The 17,382-nt window shown below is 39.4% G+C and overlaps 2 protein-coding genes and 2 non-coding genes across 5 annotated transcripts; all 4 read left to right on the plus strand.

Moving 5' to 3' along the window:
- Nucleotides 1–82: 82 nt before the first annotated feature.
- Nucleotides 83–4,587, plus strand: LOC131126392 (leucine rich adaptor protein 1-like). Its single transcript, XM_058068863.1, has 2 exons — nucleotides 83–528; nucleotides 2,720–4,587. The coding sequence occupies exons 1-2, from the start codon at nucleotides 313–315 to the stop codon at nucleotides 3,107–3,109; spliced, it is 606 nt and encodes a 201-aa protein (XP_057924846.1). The 5' UTR covers nucleotides 83–312; the 3' UTR covers nucleotides 3,110–4,587.
- Nucleotides 4,588–14,565: 9,978 nt separating this feature from the next.
- On the plus strand, nucleotides 14,566–16,965 carry LOC131126393 (large ribosomal subunit protein uL11). 2 transcript variants are annotated; one of them, XM_058068864.1, is made up of 6 exons: nucleotides 14,566–14,734; nucleotides 15,668–15,741; nucleotides 16,073–16,171; nucleotides 16,289–16,370; nucleotides 16,444–16,530; nucleotides 16,816–16,965. In XM_058068864.1, exons 1-6 carry the CDS (start codon nucleotides 14,698–14,700, stop codon nucleotides 16,932–16,934), a joined length of 498 nt encoding a protein of 165 aa, XP_057924847.1. In that variant the 5' UTR covers nucleotides 14,566–14,697; the 3' UTR covers nucleotides 16,935–16,965. The 2 variants fall into 2 exon arrangements, with proteins under 2 accessions (XP_057924847.1, XP_057924849.1); XM_058068866.1 differs by having other exon boundaries at nucleotides 14,668–14,817.
- Nucleotides 15,774–15,898, plus strand: LOC131126998 (small nucleolar RNA SNORA65). The gene has a single exon (XR_009129486.1). It is a non-coding gene; the product is annotated as a small nucleolar RNA SNORA65 (small nucleolar RNA).
- On the plus strand, nucleotides 16,608–16,737 carry LOC131126999 (small nucleolar RNA SNORA65). The gene has a single exon (XR_009129487.1). It is a non-coding gene; the product is annotated as a small nucleolar RNA SNORA65 (small nucleolar RNA).
- Nucleotides 16,966–17,382: the final 417 nt, after the last annotated feature.

Consider the following 17,382-nt stretch of genomic DNA (forward strand, 5'->3'; position numbering starts at 1 on the left):
TAATTAAACACGGAAGTGTTTCCCGGTTGAAGGTGTGGTCATGTGACGTCACTGTCATGGTTCACCTGTCTGCTCAGTCTCTGGTTTCAGAGGGAGGTCCCATGGCGGCCCTCCCCCCGACATAATAAAGTCGTGTTAGGACGCCACAGTGGTAAGTGAAGCAGCATTTCGAGCGCAGTCAAGTCATTTGTTCTCACATCATAACATGAATGAAGTTGGCACGACGCGCTCACGATACTGTATCCTAGATAGCTGTCTTTCAGTGGGCGCCATTTTATTTCAACTTGTTTAAACTCTTATTAAACAATTGTCATGGACGAGGACGGCAATTTGTTTCCCGAATTGAAGGACATAGAGACCAAATTGGGTCGCAAAGTTCCGGAAAGTCTCATTCGCTGCCTTGTTGGAGCAAAGCACAACAATGGGACATCAACAGCAGCAGCGCGTGCAGGATATGGCAAGATTCTGGCAAATTCTTCGGATTTTAAACGACTGGAGAGCAAAATGCTCATCCTTAAACAAGAAATGGTAAGTGTATAAACTTCATTTATAATAATACATATTTGTGTTTTCTGGGTATTAGCTTCCTGTTTCGACTAAATATGTAAATCCCCCATTTCATTGTGAATAAATGCTCGCACGTGCCGTTGAAATAATACATTACAGCATATCATAGCAACCTCGGATGGAGAAATTTGCATGGGTGCTGTTTTTAATGGATATGATAAGAGCTCTGGACTGAATTTTCAGAATGACACTCAGGTTTTTAAAAAATTACAAGTTTAGTAAATAACAAAATAAAATTTAATGTAAATGTATATGAATTTGAGAAATTTAATTAGAATATCACATCAAAGTTGGGCCCCAAAATGATGTTTCTCGTCGCTTCCATGCTAATGAGTTGTGTTCATTGTGTGTTGGGAGAAGTAACTACCCAGAATTTTTCCACAATGGCACTGAACACGTTGCCATTCCTGTCTGTGGACAGTATAAACACGCCACGCCTGTCACCCACACACATCATGTCACCCCATTATCATCTTGTCTCTGGAAAACAAACCGATGGTACATCAGGATTCATTGTGCGGTTTTAATTTTGCTTTTATCATAATAGCAGAAAATTTCTATATTAGACACCCTCCAAAAATTCGGATGACAAGAGTTGTGACGTCATTCCATGGGCAGCATTCCGTCTGTGGGCTACCAGTTGAACAGTTCTAGTGGTTGCAAATTTCCTTTCAATTAGCATGGAATGCTCTTTCATTCAAAACATTACTGTGTGACTGTTACATGCAAAAAAAGCCATTCTACTGTTTTTCAACATAGTCATTCACACTTGAAACCATCTTTACTGTTGAATATCATAAATACGCCTTCATAATGGCTACAGTCACCGCTAGCTCCTCCATTTAAGTACAGCTTCAAAAGGAATTAGGATTGCTTAGCAGATGGTCATGGTTTTTGAAGACTTGCAGACCAGGATTTGAGCTTGAGAGGCTTTATGGAGATGTAGACAGCAACATTGACTCCCATCTGTTTGTATGTCGGAAACTTGGTTGTTGTGGTTGTACTTCCAAGAAACCAAGATACCGTCTGTTGTTTCCTGGCTGAGACCTGTTTTGTATACCAGTTAGGTCTCTTTGTACCTAAGAGAGTCTCAATATAATAGCACCAAGGCCATGAAGAGGTCTGGGTTGGGAGGGGGGCACAGTGGACTGGTGATCCCGATCATGGATGGGCTTGCTTCCTGTCGATGGCTCCGTCTGTTGTTTAGCATTGTAAAACACTCTGACATGCATGAAAACGCATTCATACAGTTGCACATATACAGCATGCTCTGCTAAACTATGCTATTCAAGCTACTTCATTCACACTCCGTAAGACAGGAGTTACAATGTTTTGGGGGTTTTTTGCCAAATTTTACCAGTTTCACCAATTTTACCGGCTGCACCAGAGCCAGAGTCTTATATTAAAAAAAAAAAACAGTCTGATGCCGATATGTGTCAAAATGCTGAATATCAAAATATATTATTGGTCAAGGGCGGCACGGCGGCCGTGTAGTTAGCACGCAGACCTCACAGCTAGGAGACCAGGGTTCAATTCCACCCTCTCCCCGTGCATGCGTGGGTTTTCTCCGGGTACTCCGGTTTCCTCCCACATTCCAAAAACATGCTAGCTTAATTGGCGTCTCCAAATTATCCATAGGTATGAATGTGAGTGTGAATGGTTGTTTGTCTATATGTGCCCTGTGATTGGCTGGCCACCATTGATGTTGAAAATGACAGTTTTCACAACAGAGTGTTTATAATAAGATATAAAAGGGCTTTGGATGTGAGTGTGAATGGTTGTTTGTCTGTATGTGCCCTGTGATTGGCTGGCCACCAGTCCAGGGTGTACCCTGCCTCTTGCCCGAAGACAGCTGGGATAGGCTCCAGCACCCCCGCGACCCTCGTGACGAAAAAGCGGTAGAAAATGAATGAATTATTGGTCAATCACTACTATAAACTGTTATTGTTGATATTTTATTATGTTGATGCTAAGCTAACACACTGGTCAAGATGGCTTGGAATTTCTCACACTTGTTTTTAACGTTAACTAATCAGTTATACTGTTGTTTGTCTGAACGCTTAGGTTGAAATATGTCAAACTGAAAGCTTGAGTGCTTCAAGTACAAGTTGTCATGTTGACGCAAAGTCTAACACGAGTATCTCCCCCTCAGGCCAACCTGCGCGCCATCGACGTCAAACTAATGCATCAGCTCCTGTCCATCAACGAGGGCATCGAGTCCATCCGCTGGATGATCGATGACAAGGGGGGCGTGGCCAGCCAAGAGGGCAGCCTGTCGGGTAGTCTGTACAGTTTGTCCGACAGCCAGGATGGCGTCTCGCTGGGAGGCAGCCTCAGCAGCTTGAACGACGCTAACAGCGACGGCTTGGACGCTCTGTCGGTGGGCAGCTATCTGGACACACTCGCTGAAGATCTACCAGAAGACCCTTCACCGTCCAATTTGGACTGTTTGGTGGATAAATCCTTAATAGATGGCCACGCCTTCAGTAAATCGCCACTGAAACTGGGGGTGGAATCTGATGAATACTACTGCTTTGGATAAAAAAATATGTTTTTTTTCATTGTGGTCTTGTTTTTTTTTAAATTAACACATGACTCACTTGTGACTTTTTTTGTTCTTTAAATTCTGTAACTTGCCACACCAAACCACTTAGGTCACACCCAAACCTCTTTAACTGGTAATGTCTTTTATGGTAACCTTGCGTGTCAGGTGCATAGAACCTATTTATTTACTTAATTTATTCAGTACTGTACACTCGGAAAATGTAGCAAACCCGACTCTTCAAGGGACCAGCGGCTTTTGTTTCCTGTGATGTTGACTTTTGCAATTTGGGAAGTCCAATACTTACTCCTCAGGGTTTTGAAAATTCACAGCAAACTCAAAATTTAAGAAGTTAGAAGTTGTGTCTTACTGGATCGTAACCTAAAATGTTCTGCTTTTGGATCCTTGGTTGCTAACTGTGCATTACAGTCCAATGATTAGTCCAAATGTTATGCTAGTTAGTTAGTTTTTGGATGCAAATGGAAAACTTTCAGATTTACAATGGTTTGTTTTTTTTAGGAAGTATCCTCATTGTTACAACTTCTGGACCGTTGACACTTCAGTTTTACAATTTGGGATTGTATCCACTTAGTTTGTACAAAGGTACCTTGGAGTCTAGTCATTACTCCTAAAGAGTTGCAATGTTATGACTAATTCAACCTTTAAGAGAGCCATGGTTCAACCATGGTTTGTTTGTTTTTTTTTGTGGTACCTTCACAGTTCCTACTTTGGCGGCCTTGACACAACAGTTTGGGGAACATAACTGTATCCCTTGAGCCTCGGAAAAGGTGCTACACTGTCTACTTACTAGATCTAGTGGGTAGAAATGTAAGGAATTCTAACACAAATTTAACCTTCAGGTGGTACACAACTTTTGGAACCTTAACTATTGACTTTTGCAACTTGGCAATGGTCCCTCGGACCCAGTTTTGTGATGCACAGTTAGACTCCCACTATAGAACAACTTTTTAAGATGAAGTTATACATTTATCCGCTTATTTAAAGGTCCCAGCATCTATAATCAGACAACCCGAGTAAAGTACACGAGCAAGATTTAGCATTGGATGTTTCATTATGAGTGATTCAGGAGGTTTTAATTGGTGTGTTCGGGTGCCAAATCCTGAGCAACACATAAATAGTCATAATTAAATAATAGTTATTCCCATAAACCTTGAGCAAAGACTGTAGTCTGAAAGTATAAAAAAAAAGCAATTTAAGATTAAGTGCGCATTTACAGCACACATGCTTGACTGAAAACCAAAGCTATATTTGTTGCCTGGTAGATAATTTTAGCCTGAGGGGCATTGTTCTTGTGTGAAACACATGTTTGCCATGTGGGCACTTTTTTTTTTTTTTAAACATAAAAATGTACATTAAAAACACGTCATTTTAGCTTTAAATTGTGTCAGTTGCGGCCTTGTTTTGTACTGATTGCTGATGATTCTTAGTAAATAATATATTTGTGATTTGTTACTCGAGTTTTATTGTCTTTTTTTTTATTATTTGTAAAATGGCTTGGCACTCACCGTGTCCCATTAGTTCCATAGAGATCCACTCCCTTAATCCAGACACTTTAAACACGCTTGTAAACTTTGTCTCACTACAAGTGCAAAGCTGCTTCAGGCGGGTTTATGCTGCCTTTATCTCATGCAAACCTAAGCTTTAACTTAAACTGTACAATTCGTCTTAATGGAAGATCACACTAATTACAAAGTTGAGTTTAGCATTCTTAGCTTTAATACTAACACAGTCCGAGCAGGTTTGACTCGTTTTTTGTTGTCTTTTTGGGAAGATCCCTACTGACTTGTAATTGTATTTCAAACAGGAGACATTACACTTATTCTAGCTTTTTCCATTACATTGATATTGCCTATAATATTATGTTATCTTTAAAAGGAAATTGATTGTTTTTGAGCTGGATATAGGTTCAGGAAGAACGTCAATTTCAGTGTGTAGCAAGCATTTAGAAAAACTTTTTTTTTACTTTTTTTTTTTTTTTTTGTATTATTTCCGTCTAGTGTGGCAACCCGCAGTACCGTCAAAGTTTCTTCTTTCTGTTTGCAATTACACTTCCAGAGTTGACTGACATTCCACGGCTTAAAAGTAACCCCAACAAAGACACAAAGAGTGCAAAACAATTATATTCTTCACTGGCTGGCTACAATTCCGTTCCTTTACAGTTGAGACTTTGAGCAGGGAACTATCAGAAAATTCAACACCGTGGTCGGGCTCGTGCTCTAAAATGTAACTCGGACCGTCTGGAATCTGGGAAACTGTCACCACCGCAACCATGTGACGACACAGGATATGGGTTATTTGAGTAAGGGTTGAGAAGGGGAGGGAGGCATCGAAAGGAAGTCAAAGGAGGTGATTGGTGGTAAATATACTCAACTGTCAAGCTACTGTATACTGATTTAATTAACAGTGGGCTCTGTCTTTCTTTAGGTTACCAAAAACTAATCTTTTTATTAGTCTTTTTAAATAAAGTTCAGTGGAACGCTAATTAATCTGTCGAAAACCCAAAAGCATGAAAACAGAATCCCTTTTTCCTATAAGAAAAAATGCAAATACAAGGAATCTGTTCCAGACACCCAAAATTACTAACACAAAACATGATTTATAGATAATTAGTTTTACATGCAGAAAACTACGGCCGAGTATTCGGGCTACACAGGGGGGAAAAAAAGTTGGATATTTTCAGAATAAAAGTTTTTCAATAAAAAATTATCAGAAAAAGTTGGAAAGTTACAACATTTATTCTTGTAAATTTATTTTAAAAATTAAAAAAAAAATAAAATCAGAATCAGAAATGGTTTTATTGCCAGATATGATCAAACACATACAAGGAATTTGTTTTGGTGAAGTAGGTGAGGACACATCTATAAAAAAAATGAAAATACAAAATATACAGAATACAGTATAAATATACATACACAGTCTGTATATTTATAAAAATATAAATGTTTACTTTTCTCGTAAATTTCAGACTTTTATTCTCATACATTTGTGCAAATGTACAATACATACAAAACAACTACACTAACAATTTTTTACCTTTTTTGAAAACCGGATGGATGGAGTAGTGGATAGGACAGAAGAGCGCTGTTTCACCCTCGTTCATTAACTTAATTAACATACATAACTTTAGACGTTAACTATGTGAACTAAGAGCGTATTGATAGAGATGCATACTTTCTCACTTCAACTTTATTGTAAACTTCAACTGCAGTTACAATCATCATTACTCACACTGGCTTCTAATGTGTTTCTCTTAAATTCTTCCCCCTGTGTTTATTAGGAACATTTACAAATACAATCCTAATGTAAAAGATGCTAACTTTATAAGTTCTTTCTTGAATTCAATCGTGTTTTTCAGCTTCTTTATCAAAGTTCTGGTACTTTTTGTAAGATTTTGCAGCAGTACTCAATACAAAAAAATGTATTCCCTTCCTTAAAAAGAGTTCCCTTATGAGTACGTCAACTGTATCCACATTCCCAGACAGGCAGCGCTCCGTGAAACTGAGTTCATTAGTTCTGTTCAGTCACCTCACTATCGTATTTCATCTAGGACAGGGGTCTCAAACTCATTTTACCTGGGGGCCACTGGAGCTAGGGTATGGTCGAGGCTGGGCCGCATCAGGTTTTCCAAAAAAAAAAACGCATTTATTAAAAACAGAAAAATGAATAAACTTTGCTTTGGTTCCGATTTTCTACAAGAAAAGCAAATAATAAAAACTTAAGAAACCACATATAGTTGGTGGGTAGACAAATTATTTTTTCCAGATTAAAATGGACAAAGCATTATTAGAGCCCTGTAGACATGACAAAACACGACTATAGTCACATTTATACTCTTTTTATTTACAACATATTGCGCAACTGCAGGGTCTTGAGACACATGCTAACTCGCAAACTAGAGAGCTAGCGACCTAAACAGTAACCTCCAAGTTATTTCCTTTAAACTTAAAAAGCCAAAAACTTACCACTTCCACATGGATAGGGAGGATAACTATTAACAGTTATTTAACCTTTAACATGAACATTAATGAAACGTAATAATTTTTTCTGGGTACATGATACCATACAGCAGCCATATCAAACTTGCGCGGGCCGCACTAACATTAAAGTTTCATATCAAGGTGGGGGCCTCAAACTAGTGTCCTGCGGGCCATATTTGGCCCACGGGCCGGGTGTTTGAGACCCCTGATCTAGGATAAATCCAGCCTTAATGATGTATTTTAGCACTTAGCATCAAATAATAACATTTTTAGGGGGTGAATGTTGAACTGCATGACTATTTTTTTTATTGCTGGTCTAGATATGACCAGGAAGTGCTTCTGTTATGGTGGACGCTTTGAAGCTTGACCTGCGTCCATTCCCAAAATGCCTTTTATGCAACCCATTTTCGAACGCAAACATCCTCACTAGATGTTCTCACGCTGCAGATTTGATGGGGTTCGCTTAAAGTGACACTCCCCCCCCTTCAGAACCGCAAGCAATCACAGAGCCAAAAGGTCAAAAACTCTTTTCAAGGGTTTCCTGGCAACACTACGACTGCGGGTCATTAACAAGGGAGCGGCGTAGAGGTTTACAAACTAACAAAAATGTGTCCCGTCGGACAAATGCTTTGAGAAATTCCTTGGATTCAGGTCAAACACAGGAGCATGGCCCTTTAGGTCATGGGTCTCAAACATGCGGCCCGCGGGCCAAATGTGGCCCGCAGGACACTAGTTTGAGGCCCCCGCCTTGATATGAAAGTTTAATGTTAGTGCGGCCCGCGCAAGTTTGATATGGATGCTGTATGGTATCATGTACCCAGAAAAAATTATTACGTTTGATTAATGTTCATGTTAAAGGTTAAATAACTGTTAATAGTTATCCTCCCTATCCGTGTGGAAGTGGTAAGTTTCTGGCTATTTAAGTTTAAAGGAAATAACTTGAAGGCTACCGTTTAGGTCGCTAGCTCTCTAGTTTGCGAGTTAGCATGTGTCTCAAGACCCTGCAGTTGCGCAATATGTTGTAAATAAAAAGAGTATAAATGTGACTATAGTCGTGTTATAATAATGCTTTGTTCATTTTAATCTGAAAAAAATAATTTGTCTACCCACCAACTATATGTGGTTTCTTAAGTTTTTATTATTTGCCGTTTTATTATTATTATCATTATATTTATTTATTACTGATTGATTGATTTTCTTTATTCTTGATTTGTTTATTAATTTTTCATCTTATTTTGTGCAGAAAAATAAAAATTAAGATATTTGAGAACAGTGGAATGTTTTATCAGAGCTTTTATTGTAGAAAATCGGAACCAAAGCACTGAAAAAGTTTATATATTTTCTGTTTTTAATAAAAAGCAAGGTGTGATTTATGATATGACCCGCATTTGGCTTTTTTTTTTTTTTTCCTGATGGAGACCCAGAGAATAGCAGTCGAAGAAACTGTTTGCTTAGGATTTTGAGTCTTGTTTTTATAGGCCCAGAAAGAATTCTGCTGAGGAACTGAATATTTGAACTGCCTCAACCGTTCCATTCCACAACTCCTTTTTAAATCGAAAAAATGTGATGCTCTGGTCTTCGTAACTGATTGAGCAGACATATTGCCACAATGACATTCATTTTTCCCAACCACTCAGATGCACTGTCCTGCCCTGTTCTTCCTGGGAATGTGATGCGATTCCTCTTGGGGAAAGGAAAAATGGTCTCCTGTGTCCGTTCTGTGGCCAAATCCTTGGTCTCTCTCATAATAAAAGTACACAAAAATGCAAAGTACTACTCATAAAAGTGAAACCAGGATTTTGATAGTGTTTACCTTATACAGGACAGTAGCTTTGGCGACGAATAGTTATTAGTTAATCATCTTTTTCCAAATACAGTGAAACCACAGTTGGCATCATTAATGCATTCCAAAGGTCTGACTCTAACCAAGACGTACGCTATCCACATTAAATTTTCCCATAAGAATTCCATACATTCATCCATTTTCTATACCGCTTATCCTCATTAGGGTTGCAGGCCCATAAGAAGTCATGGAAATTCAATTCATCCATTCCAGTAAGTCAAAAATGTTGTAAAATTAATAGAAAATTCATTATTCATGTATATATACAGTACATACTGTATAAATGATGAATAAAATGGATAAATGAGCATTAACATTAAAGTACTTTTTACCTTCATCAATTTGATTGTTGACAATAGATGAAAATATGAGCTGGAAACCTCATATCACAAATATACAACATAAGGTGGACAGAAATATTTCAGCATTGAACAAAGCAAAACTTCACTTTTTATTGCTCTCTGGTTCTACCATATCTTACTTATTGTGTGGAAATATGGGGTAATAACTATAAAAACAATCTTCACTCACTAAATGCACTGCAAAAAAAGGTCGGTAAGGATAATTCATAATGCCGCCAACAGAGAACATACTAACTCCTTATTTGTAAAATCACAAATACTTAAACTTGCTGATATAGTTCATCTTCAAACAGCTAAAATAATGCATAAGGCTAAAAATAACCAATTACCTAAAAATGTCATCCAAAAATATGATCTCAGGGAACTAAATTTGAAACACTTATATGCTAGGACTACGTTAAAAAGCCATAGCATTTCAGTATGTGGAATCAAACTATGGAATGGATTGAGTAAGGAAATCAAACAATGCACAACGATGAGCCAATTCAAGAAACAATACAAACAGTTGATGTTTGCTAAATACAAGGATGAAGAGTCTTGAACCAGTCATGATGTGCTATATATATCACTATATTGACACTTACTATGGTACCCATTATGTCATTGGATGCTCATATCACCTCGTACTTCGGTACGAGGTGCATTATTAAAAAAAAAAAAAAAAACTTGAACAGGGGTCTCAAACTCTCGGCCCGCGGGCCAAATGCGGCCCGCATGATGCGAGCTGGAGGCCCCCGCCTTAATAGTTTGATATGGATGCCGTATGGTTTCATGTACCCAGAAATGACAGCTTAAAGCTGCGTGCACACCGGACACAATTGACGCGATTTTGCCCCGCCCATACGCAAGCGAACAAGATCAAAGCACTGAAAAAGCAAAGTTTATTCATTTTTCTGTTTTTAATAAATGTGTTTTTTTTTGTTTTTTTATGAAAACCTGATGCGCCCCAGCCTCACCCAGACCCTAGCTCCAGTGTCCCCCCAAGTAAATTGAGTTTGAGACCCCTTGCCTTAAACTGTATTATGGAAAGCAGGAAGTGAACAAATGTAACAGTTACTGATTGTAAAAGTACCAGATGGAGGGGTAGGATTTAATAAGATTTGCTTCTTCCTACTCCTTTTGGACATGTGGAACTGTGAACTGATTATGTGATGCGTTCAATTGTAATCTGATGCATGTTCAAATGAAATTAAACCATTACCATAATTAATTAGTTGGTAGTTTCTCTTTGGTTGTATGAAAAGCATTTTTTTGACAGCACTCATTTGATGGACCACATTGAGAACACCCTGAAAGTTTCAAACGAACGCCACTAAATTGAGTCAAGTACCCGCTTAGCTTGAATCGCATTAAACAGTTTAAGCCTTCCCTTGCAACAGCTGTAAAACCACACCACTGCTTTTTGTCCCAACTTGTCTCCGATTACTCCCAGCCCCCATGAACATTCCCTGTGGGGATAGCCACCTGTCTCGGCCAACTCCTGGGACTGATGAAGCCTCCCTGGGCTAACAGTCGGCTCTTTCTTTGTCTGCAACGGAAGGGGGGGGGCTTTAACTGTGACTGATAGCAGCGCGGCGGTGTGTCATAGTCACATGGTTGTGCAAGCACTAAAAACGCAGCCGATCAATAGTACAGTGCAGCTTTAAAGGACAATCCAGCAATTACCACTTAGCTGACCTGTCATTGTCCCTGTTGGCTCTCTTGTTAATGATTGCCTCCCCCCCTCCCCCCCCGTGGCTCCCAGAGAGCTTGTCTGCTCATGTGGATATATAGCTGTTCTGTGCAACTAAAACAGAAGCGGCTATTTGTACTGCTGATATTGTAGAAGTACTTACAAGAACAAGGTTACAGGTTACGTTCTCTTACAAGTGACTTGCATGGTTCGACACATTTTGCCTTCAGGACGCTGTGATCTTCTGTAATGTTCAGTTTGTTCTGTATGTTTGCTAAAGACTACCCTGCAGCATCTCTTGTTCATCCTGCTATTTGTCTAACTCAATAACTGGAAGAAAATAGATGGATGGAAAGTGATAGTATCATTTTAACAAATAGGTAAATAGAAATTGCATTTAAATACAGTACATCAGGGGTCTCAGACTCAATTTACCTGGGGGCCACTGGACCTAAGGTCTGGGTGAGGCTGGGCCGCATCAGGTTTTCAAAAAAAAACAAACAAAAAAAATATGCATTTATTAAAAACAGAAAAATTAATAAACTTTGCTTTGGTTCCGATTTTCTACAAGAAAAGCTCTGATAAAACATTCCACTGTTCTCAAATATCTTACTTTTTATTTTTCTACACAAAATAACATCAAGAATAAAGAAAATCAATCAGTAATAAATAAATATAATAATAATAATAAAACGGCAAATAATTAAAAATTAAGAAACCACATATAGTTGGTGGGTAGACAAATTATCATATTGCGCAACTGCAGGGTCTTGAGACACATGCTAACTCGCAAACTAGAGAGCTAGCGACCGAGCCTTCAAGTTATTTCCTTTAAACTTAAATAGCCAAAAACTTACCACTTCCACACGGATAGGGAGGATAACTATTAACAGTTATTTAACCTTTAACATGAACATTAATCAAACGTAATATTTGTTTCCGGGTACATGATCCCATACAGCATCCATATCAAAGTAACATTAAACTTTCATATCAAGGCGGGGGCCTCAAACTAGTGTCCTGCGGGCACATGTTTGAGACCCCCGCAGTACATTACTGAATATTAAATATAAATACATGGAAAACAAAAATCCCTATAGGCTATCCGTGTTTATTATATTCTGTATGTACTATTGTTCTAAAGTAAAGTCTAATATTTGATATGGTGCAAAAGCACATTTCCAAGGATACGTGCATATTGCATATCACATTTATCTGAAAAAAAACTCCACACCCTTCACACGTTCATGCAAGTCTGTTGGAACGATTCCACTTTTTCTTCTTGTTTGATGATTGCGTGCTTTCTTTCTCAGGTTGGTGTGCAAATTAAACACCCCCTCGAGGGATCGACATCATCGGTACGAGCGCCCGCTTGTTGGGAGGTGAGCAAAGTGTCCATTGAAATGAAATCATCTGTCCAAAGTTAAAGTGCTGTAATTGTACAGAAAGGAACCGGGTGTGCAGAGGGAGGCACATGCTTGGGTGGTGAGTTTCTTCACATTTTGCGGTTTCACTGTATTTAAAGGCCCCGTGCAACATGTTATGTTTCATTTTAGCCCAGATGTGTGTTTGTTGTAAAGTTTGACTCCCTGCATGTACTCACCATAAAATACATTAACCTAAACACGTGAGATGTCGTCACCTTTTTTTGTTTTTTTAAGATAAACCGAACAGCTGCAAAAGTGGCCAGACAGGCATCAATACAACAATCCAGTCCGGTCCGAAGGTCAATCAGTTGTTTATTTCATGGTTTTCGGAGCAAGATACATAGCAATCATAATAAAAATATCAAATAAAATAAGCAAAAATGAATGAAAGAAGGTGGCACGGCGGTCGAGTGGTTAGCGCGCAGACCTCACAGCTAGGAGACCAGGGTTCAATTCCACCCTCGGCCATCTCTGTGTGGAGTTCGCATGTTCTCCCCGTGCATACGTGGGTTTTCTCCGGGTACTCCGGTTTCCTCCCACATTCCAAAAACATGCTAGGTTAATTGGCGACTCCAAATTGTCCATAGGTATGAATGTGAGTGTGAATGGTTGTTTGTCTATATGTGCCCTGTGATTGGCTGGCCTTTTATAAAATATATTATGTTAAAAATTATTTTTTAAATAATCAAAATTACTTAATTTTTAAGAATAAAAAGTATAGGAAGAGAAGGCTGCATGGCGGTTGAGTGGTTAGCACGCATTCCTCACAGCTAGGAGACCCGAGTTCAATTCCACCCTCGGCCATTTCTGTGTGGAGTTTGCATGTTCTCCCTGTTCATAGCCTACTTTAGGTTGTGGGCCTAAAGTGGACATTAACCCCAACCACATGGACATTTTTTTTTACATCAGAGTCGGGGGTATGTGCATTGTTACTGTTGTTTTTACTGGTAACTAGTTACATTTGTAGTGGAGTAACTCAGTTAGTAACTCAGTTACGTTTTTTTTAAGCTTTTCACCTTGTTTGTCAATAGTACAATAATTAAAAACCCTCCCCCTTTGAAAAGGTAGCCAAGATTCCAACTATTGAGGGAGGTAAGAGTCCATTACATTATTGATTCAGGATAGCACTATACTGTCGAAATCTGCACACTCAGGACAGTGTGCACAGTATACTTATTCAAGTGTACTGATGGAAGTATTCAATTTGAGGTCCACTCACTATTTTGACTAAAAGAAATTGAAAAAATAATCTATGGGTCTGCTCAACAATGATGGAGCATCGACTGAAATACCAATCGAGGGCTGGAGGCGTTACATGTACAATCAATAGGTTGTTTTTATTTATAAACCGCATCGATAGTTCAGCATGCTATTGAACTGCACTTCATTTCACACTGATGACGTCCGACACCTTCTACCACCCTTCGCAAACATCACTACCAGCATTCTTCAAACACAGCCCATAAAAGCCATGATTACACTCTAAGCCTTATCGCGCCTGAGCCACATGGTGATGTCATTCCAAACTGAAAGGTAAACATGCCAAAGAGGAAGACGCAAAGGTGTGCTGAACACCTTGGAGTCCAAAGACTCCATATGGTGTAGCTGTCCAAGACTGTTTGTGATGCTAACATGGAGTGTTTAGCACACAACATGACCTTTCGCTGCCTATGTAAACACCCCACAAACACATCACATCAGTTGGTGCCTTAAAATTACGTCATTAAGGCCATTCCATATTTGGTCATTTGACACCTCCCTTGAAGGCAATATAACACTGCAATTTTACATCTTACATCAATTTTACATTTTACATCATTTCATCTTTATAAAACCCCCGGTTACATATTGTAGCGACCCTAACGGGTTCATATGTTGACATGTTGTGCTCTTGAGTGTCTGACTGTTCCGGGTGACTGTGAATGCACCATACGTGGGGGGCGTGTTGTTGTTGAGTTAGCACTGTGGAGTTGCTAGCTGTGGTTTTAGCGGCTCATTTACGGCCGACAGTAGCCATTATTGTTGTACAATAAAAAGCTTGTTATAGACCACAGTCGTGTCATGTTATAATATTATTAACTTGGGAATTGATTTGAGCAGTTTGACTGTACACGTAACTGATGACGACACATCTCGCGAGATTTGGTGCTAGTATATAAACAATGTCGCCCACGCTATCGGTCTTTCTTACTTTTGTTAGAGGTGAAGGTGCAACAGTTATCGGTCGTCCCGAACCGGGTTCATCCGACACCATCACCGATCAAGCTGAACTGAGCTCAACTCAACATGCCTCCTAAATTCGATCCCAACGAGGTTAAAATTGGTATGTTGATACTGTGAAGTGCTACTTAAAGCAGTCAAGATGGCGCCGCCCTCCGTTGGTCTCCCCACGGCGGGTTTGCAACGGTAATATTGGGTCTCGAGTGTGATGAAGACGTTGATAAACGTTAGTTAAGTTAGTCGGTTGTGTTTTTTGGGAGGGATAGAATTAGTCTTGATGTGATAATGTGAATAAAGTACACTAACAACTAGTAACAACTTGACTATTTACTAGTCCTATGGCACGTGGGGGGAAACATGTCGCCGTTTACCATGCCTTCTAAATTCGATCCCAAATGAGGATAAAAACAGTTAGCTAGTGGGACTACTTGTCACTCAATTTTGAGCTTTCTTGTTTGAGCTCAACAGGACATATGTTTCCATTTTGAAATGTTGAATAAACAGGATTTTAGACAGCTTGAGTATCATAAACCGGAAGTGTTGACTATATACGTTGGGGTGGTGCTCAAAATGCGTCCCGCGGACCGTTTCGGTTCTCTGGCATAATCTGTAACAGGTAAAATTAGTGTGGTTGGATACAACGCTAATTTATTTGCTTTGTTGGCTGTAATGCAAAGCCGGTATGTACATATTTTGTTCAGATTCACAAGATATATTGATGTTCCCACTATATTGACATATTCTACATAATGCTGTTAGATTTGAGCCCCATGCACAGCAAAAAATCCAGCACATTTAAGTTAAAGGCAAACCTGTTTGGATACTGTAGAAAAAGAGTACTATGTAGGGGGATTTTGTATAAAAGGCCGAAACCACTCAACAATAAATAGATATATTAAAGGGAAAAAAATCTTGCATGTAATCGTTAATATTTGAACTTTTTCTTACATTTTCTCTTCTGCCAAAAGTGTTACTTGTGGTATTTACTGCACACACAGCTGTTTTGATTGGGGATTTGCCTGTTTTTGTCTTCTAGTGTACATGAGATGCACCGGCGGAGAAGTTGGTGCCACCTCAGCGCTGGCCCCCAAAATTGGGCCGTTGGGTCTGGTGAGTTTTGTTTTACATTTACAAAGCAGCCTCCTGCCACTATGGCGGTCTGTCAGTGACTGGCTATATTCCAGTGGAGGCACAGAGTGACCCGGCTTTAGGAAACAGAGCTGCCCAAACTAATGGGCAACTCTGTGCCGAAAAGTCTGGAACACCATGAGGAAAATGCGAGTGTTTGCTTGCTAGTCAGTATTAGGGATCGACCGATATGTTTTTTTGGGGGGCTGATGCCGATACCACTTTATCTATAATTGCTAATTGGAAAGACAAACCATTTGCTCCGAGTATAATGTGTCTCTGTCACTGTGTAACACATCTCCTTTTCTTCTAGTCTCCCAAGAAAGTTGGCGACGACATTGCCAAAGCTACCGGTGACTGGAAGGGTCTGAGGATCACAGTGAAGCTGACGATCCAAAACAGGCAAGCAGCGGTACGGGCCTTTTTGCCTTCTACACATCAAGCAAAGGATTGACTCACTCCAACTTATCACAAAAGCACATTCTGGTGCTCAAGTGTGTTGCTCATAATTGTATTTTTTTTTTTTAAGATTGAGGTGGTGCCCTCTGCATCAGCACTTATTATCAAAGCTCTGAAGGAGCCCCCCCGTGACAGGAAGAAGGTCAAGAACGGTAAGTGACGACTATTCAAACCACCAGTTTTTCAAAATGTATTATTGAATAACACAGATGTTGTCTTTTCCAGTCAAGCACAGTGGAAGTGTGACTTTTGATGACATTCTGGGCATTGCCCGCCTTATGAGGCCTCGCTCCATAGCAAGAGAGCTATCCGGTAAGAGTAAATGGGTTTTGTTGGGCCTGGCAGTGAAACTGCTAATGGGCCCCCAAATGGTTTGTGCTCTTTAGCCTCCCGCCACTATTCCTGTCTGTCTTGAGTGACATGAGTATATTCCAGTGGAGGCTCAGATTGACCCGGCTTTAGGAAACAGAGCTGCCCAAACTTAATGGACAACCCTGTGCCGAAAAGTCTGGAACACCAGAAGTGGATTGCAACTCTATGTAGACCTTATAGTTATTGATCATTAATAGTAATTGGATTTTTTTATTTTTTTTCCAGGAACCATCAAGGAGATTCTGGGTACGGCTCAGTCTGTCGGCTGCACCATTGATGGTCGTCCTCCACATGATGTCATTGATGACATCAACAGCGGCGCAATAGAGTGCCCATCTGAGTAAAAAGCGCTAATAAAATCTTGTGCAAAACATCTTTCATTGAAAAGCTGTTTTAGTTTAATTTTTTTGGAGTAAAATGTTTTCATGTTAACCATAGAAATGGTTACTGAAAAAGGAAATTGTATAAAGATTGGAATACTAAAGTATTGACTCAATTGCTAAATTCTCAGCATTGTGCTGTTTGCTTTCAGAGCATTTTAGGGGCATTTATTATGCCTCTGCATTGTTTGAAAATAAAATTTAAATTTTTGATTCAACATATTAGGTTTTACACAAAAGTCCTCATTTAGATTGACTTTTTTTTAACAGTCTGCGATAATTACTTTATTTACTTGGTATTGGATCAATACCAAATCTAGCCGTATCACACACCACTACCTGACATGCCTTAAGTAAACAGGAATAACCTATTTGACTTCCTTAGAGTGTGTGTGTGTGTGTGTGTGTGTGT

The sequence above is a fragment of the Doryrhamphus excisus genome, chromosome 3, assembly GCF_030265055.1.
Source record: "Doryrhamphus excisus isolate RoL2022-K1 chromosome 3, RoL_Dexc_1.0, whole genome shotgun sequence".
Lineage (NCBI taxonomy): Eukaryota > Metazoa > Chordata > Actinopteri > Syngnathiformes > Syngnathidae > Doryrhamphus > Doryrhamphus excisus.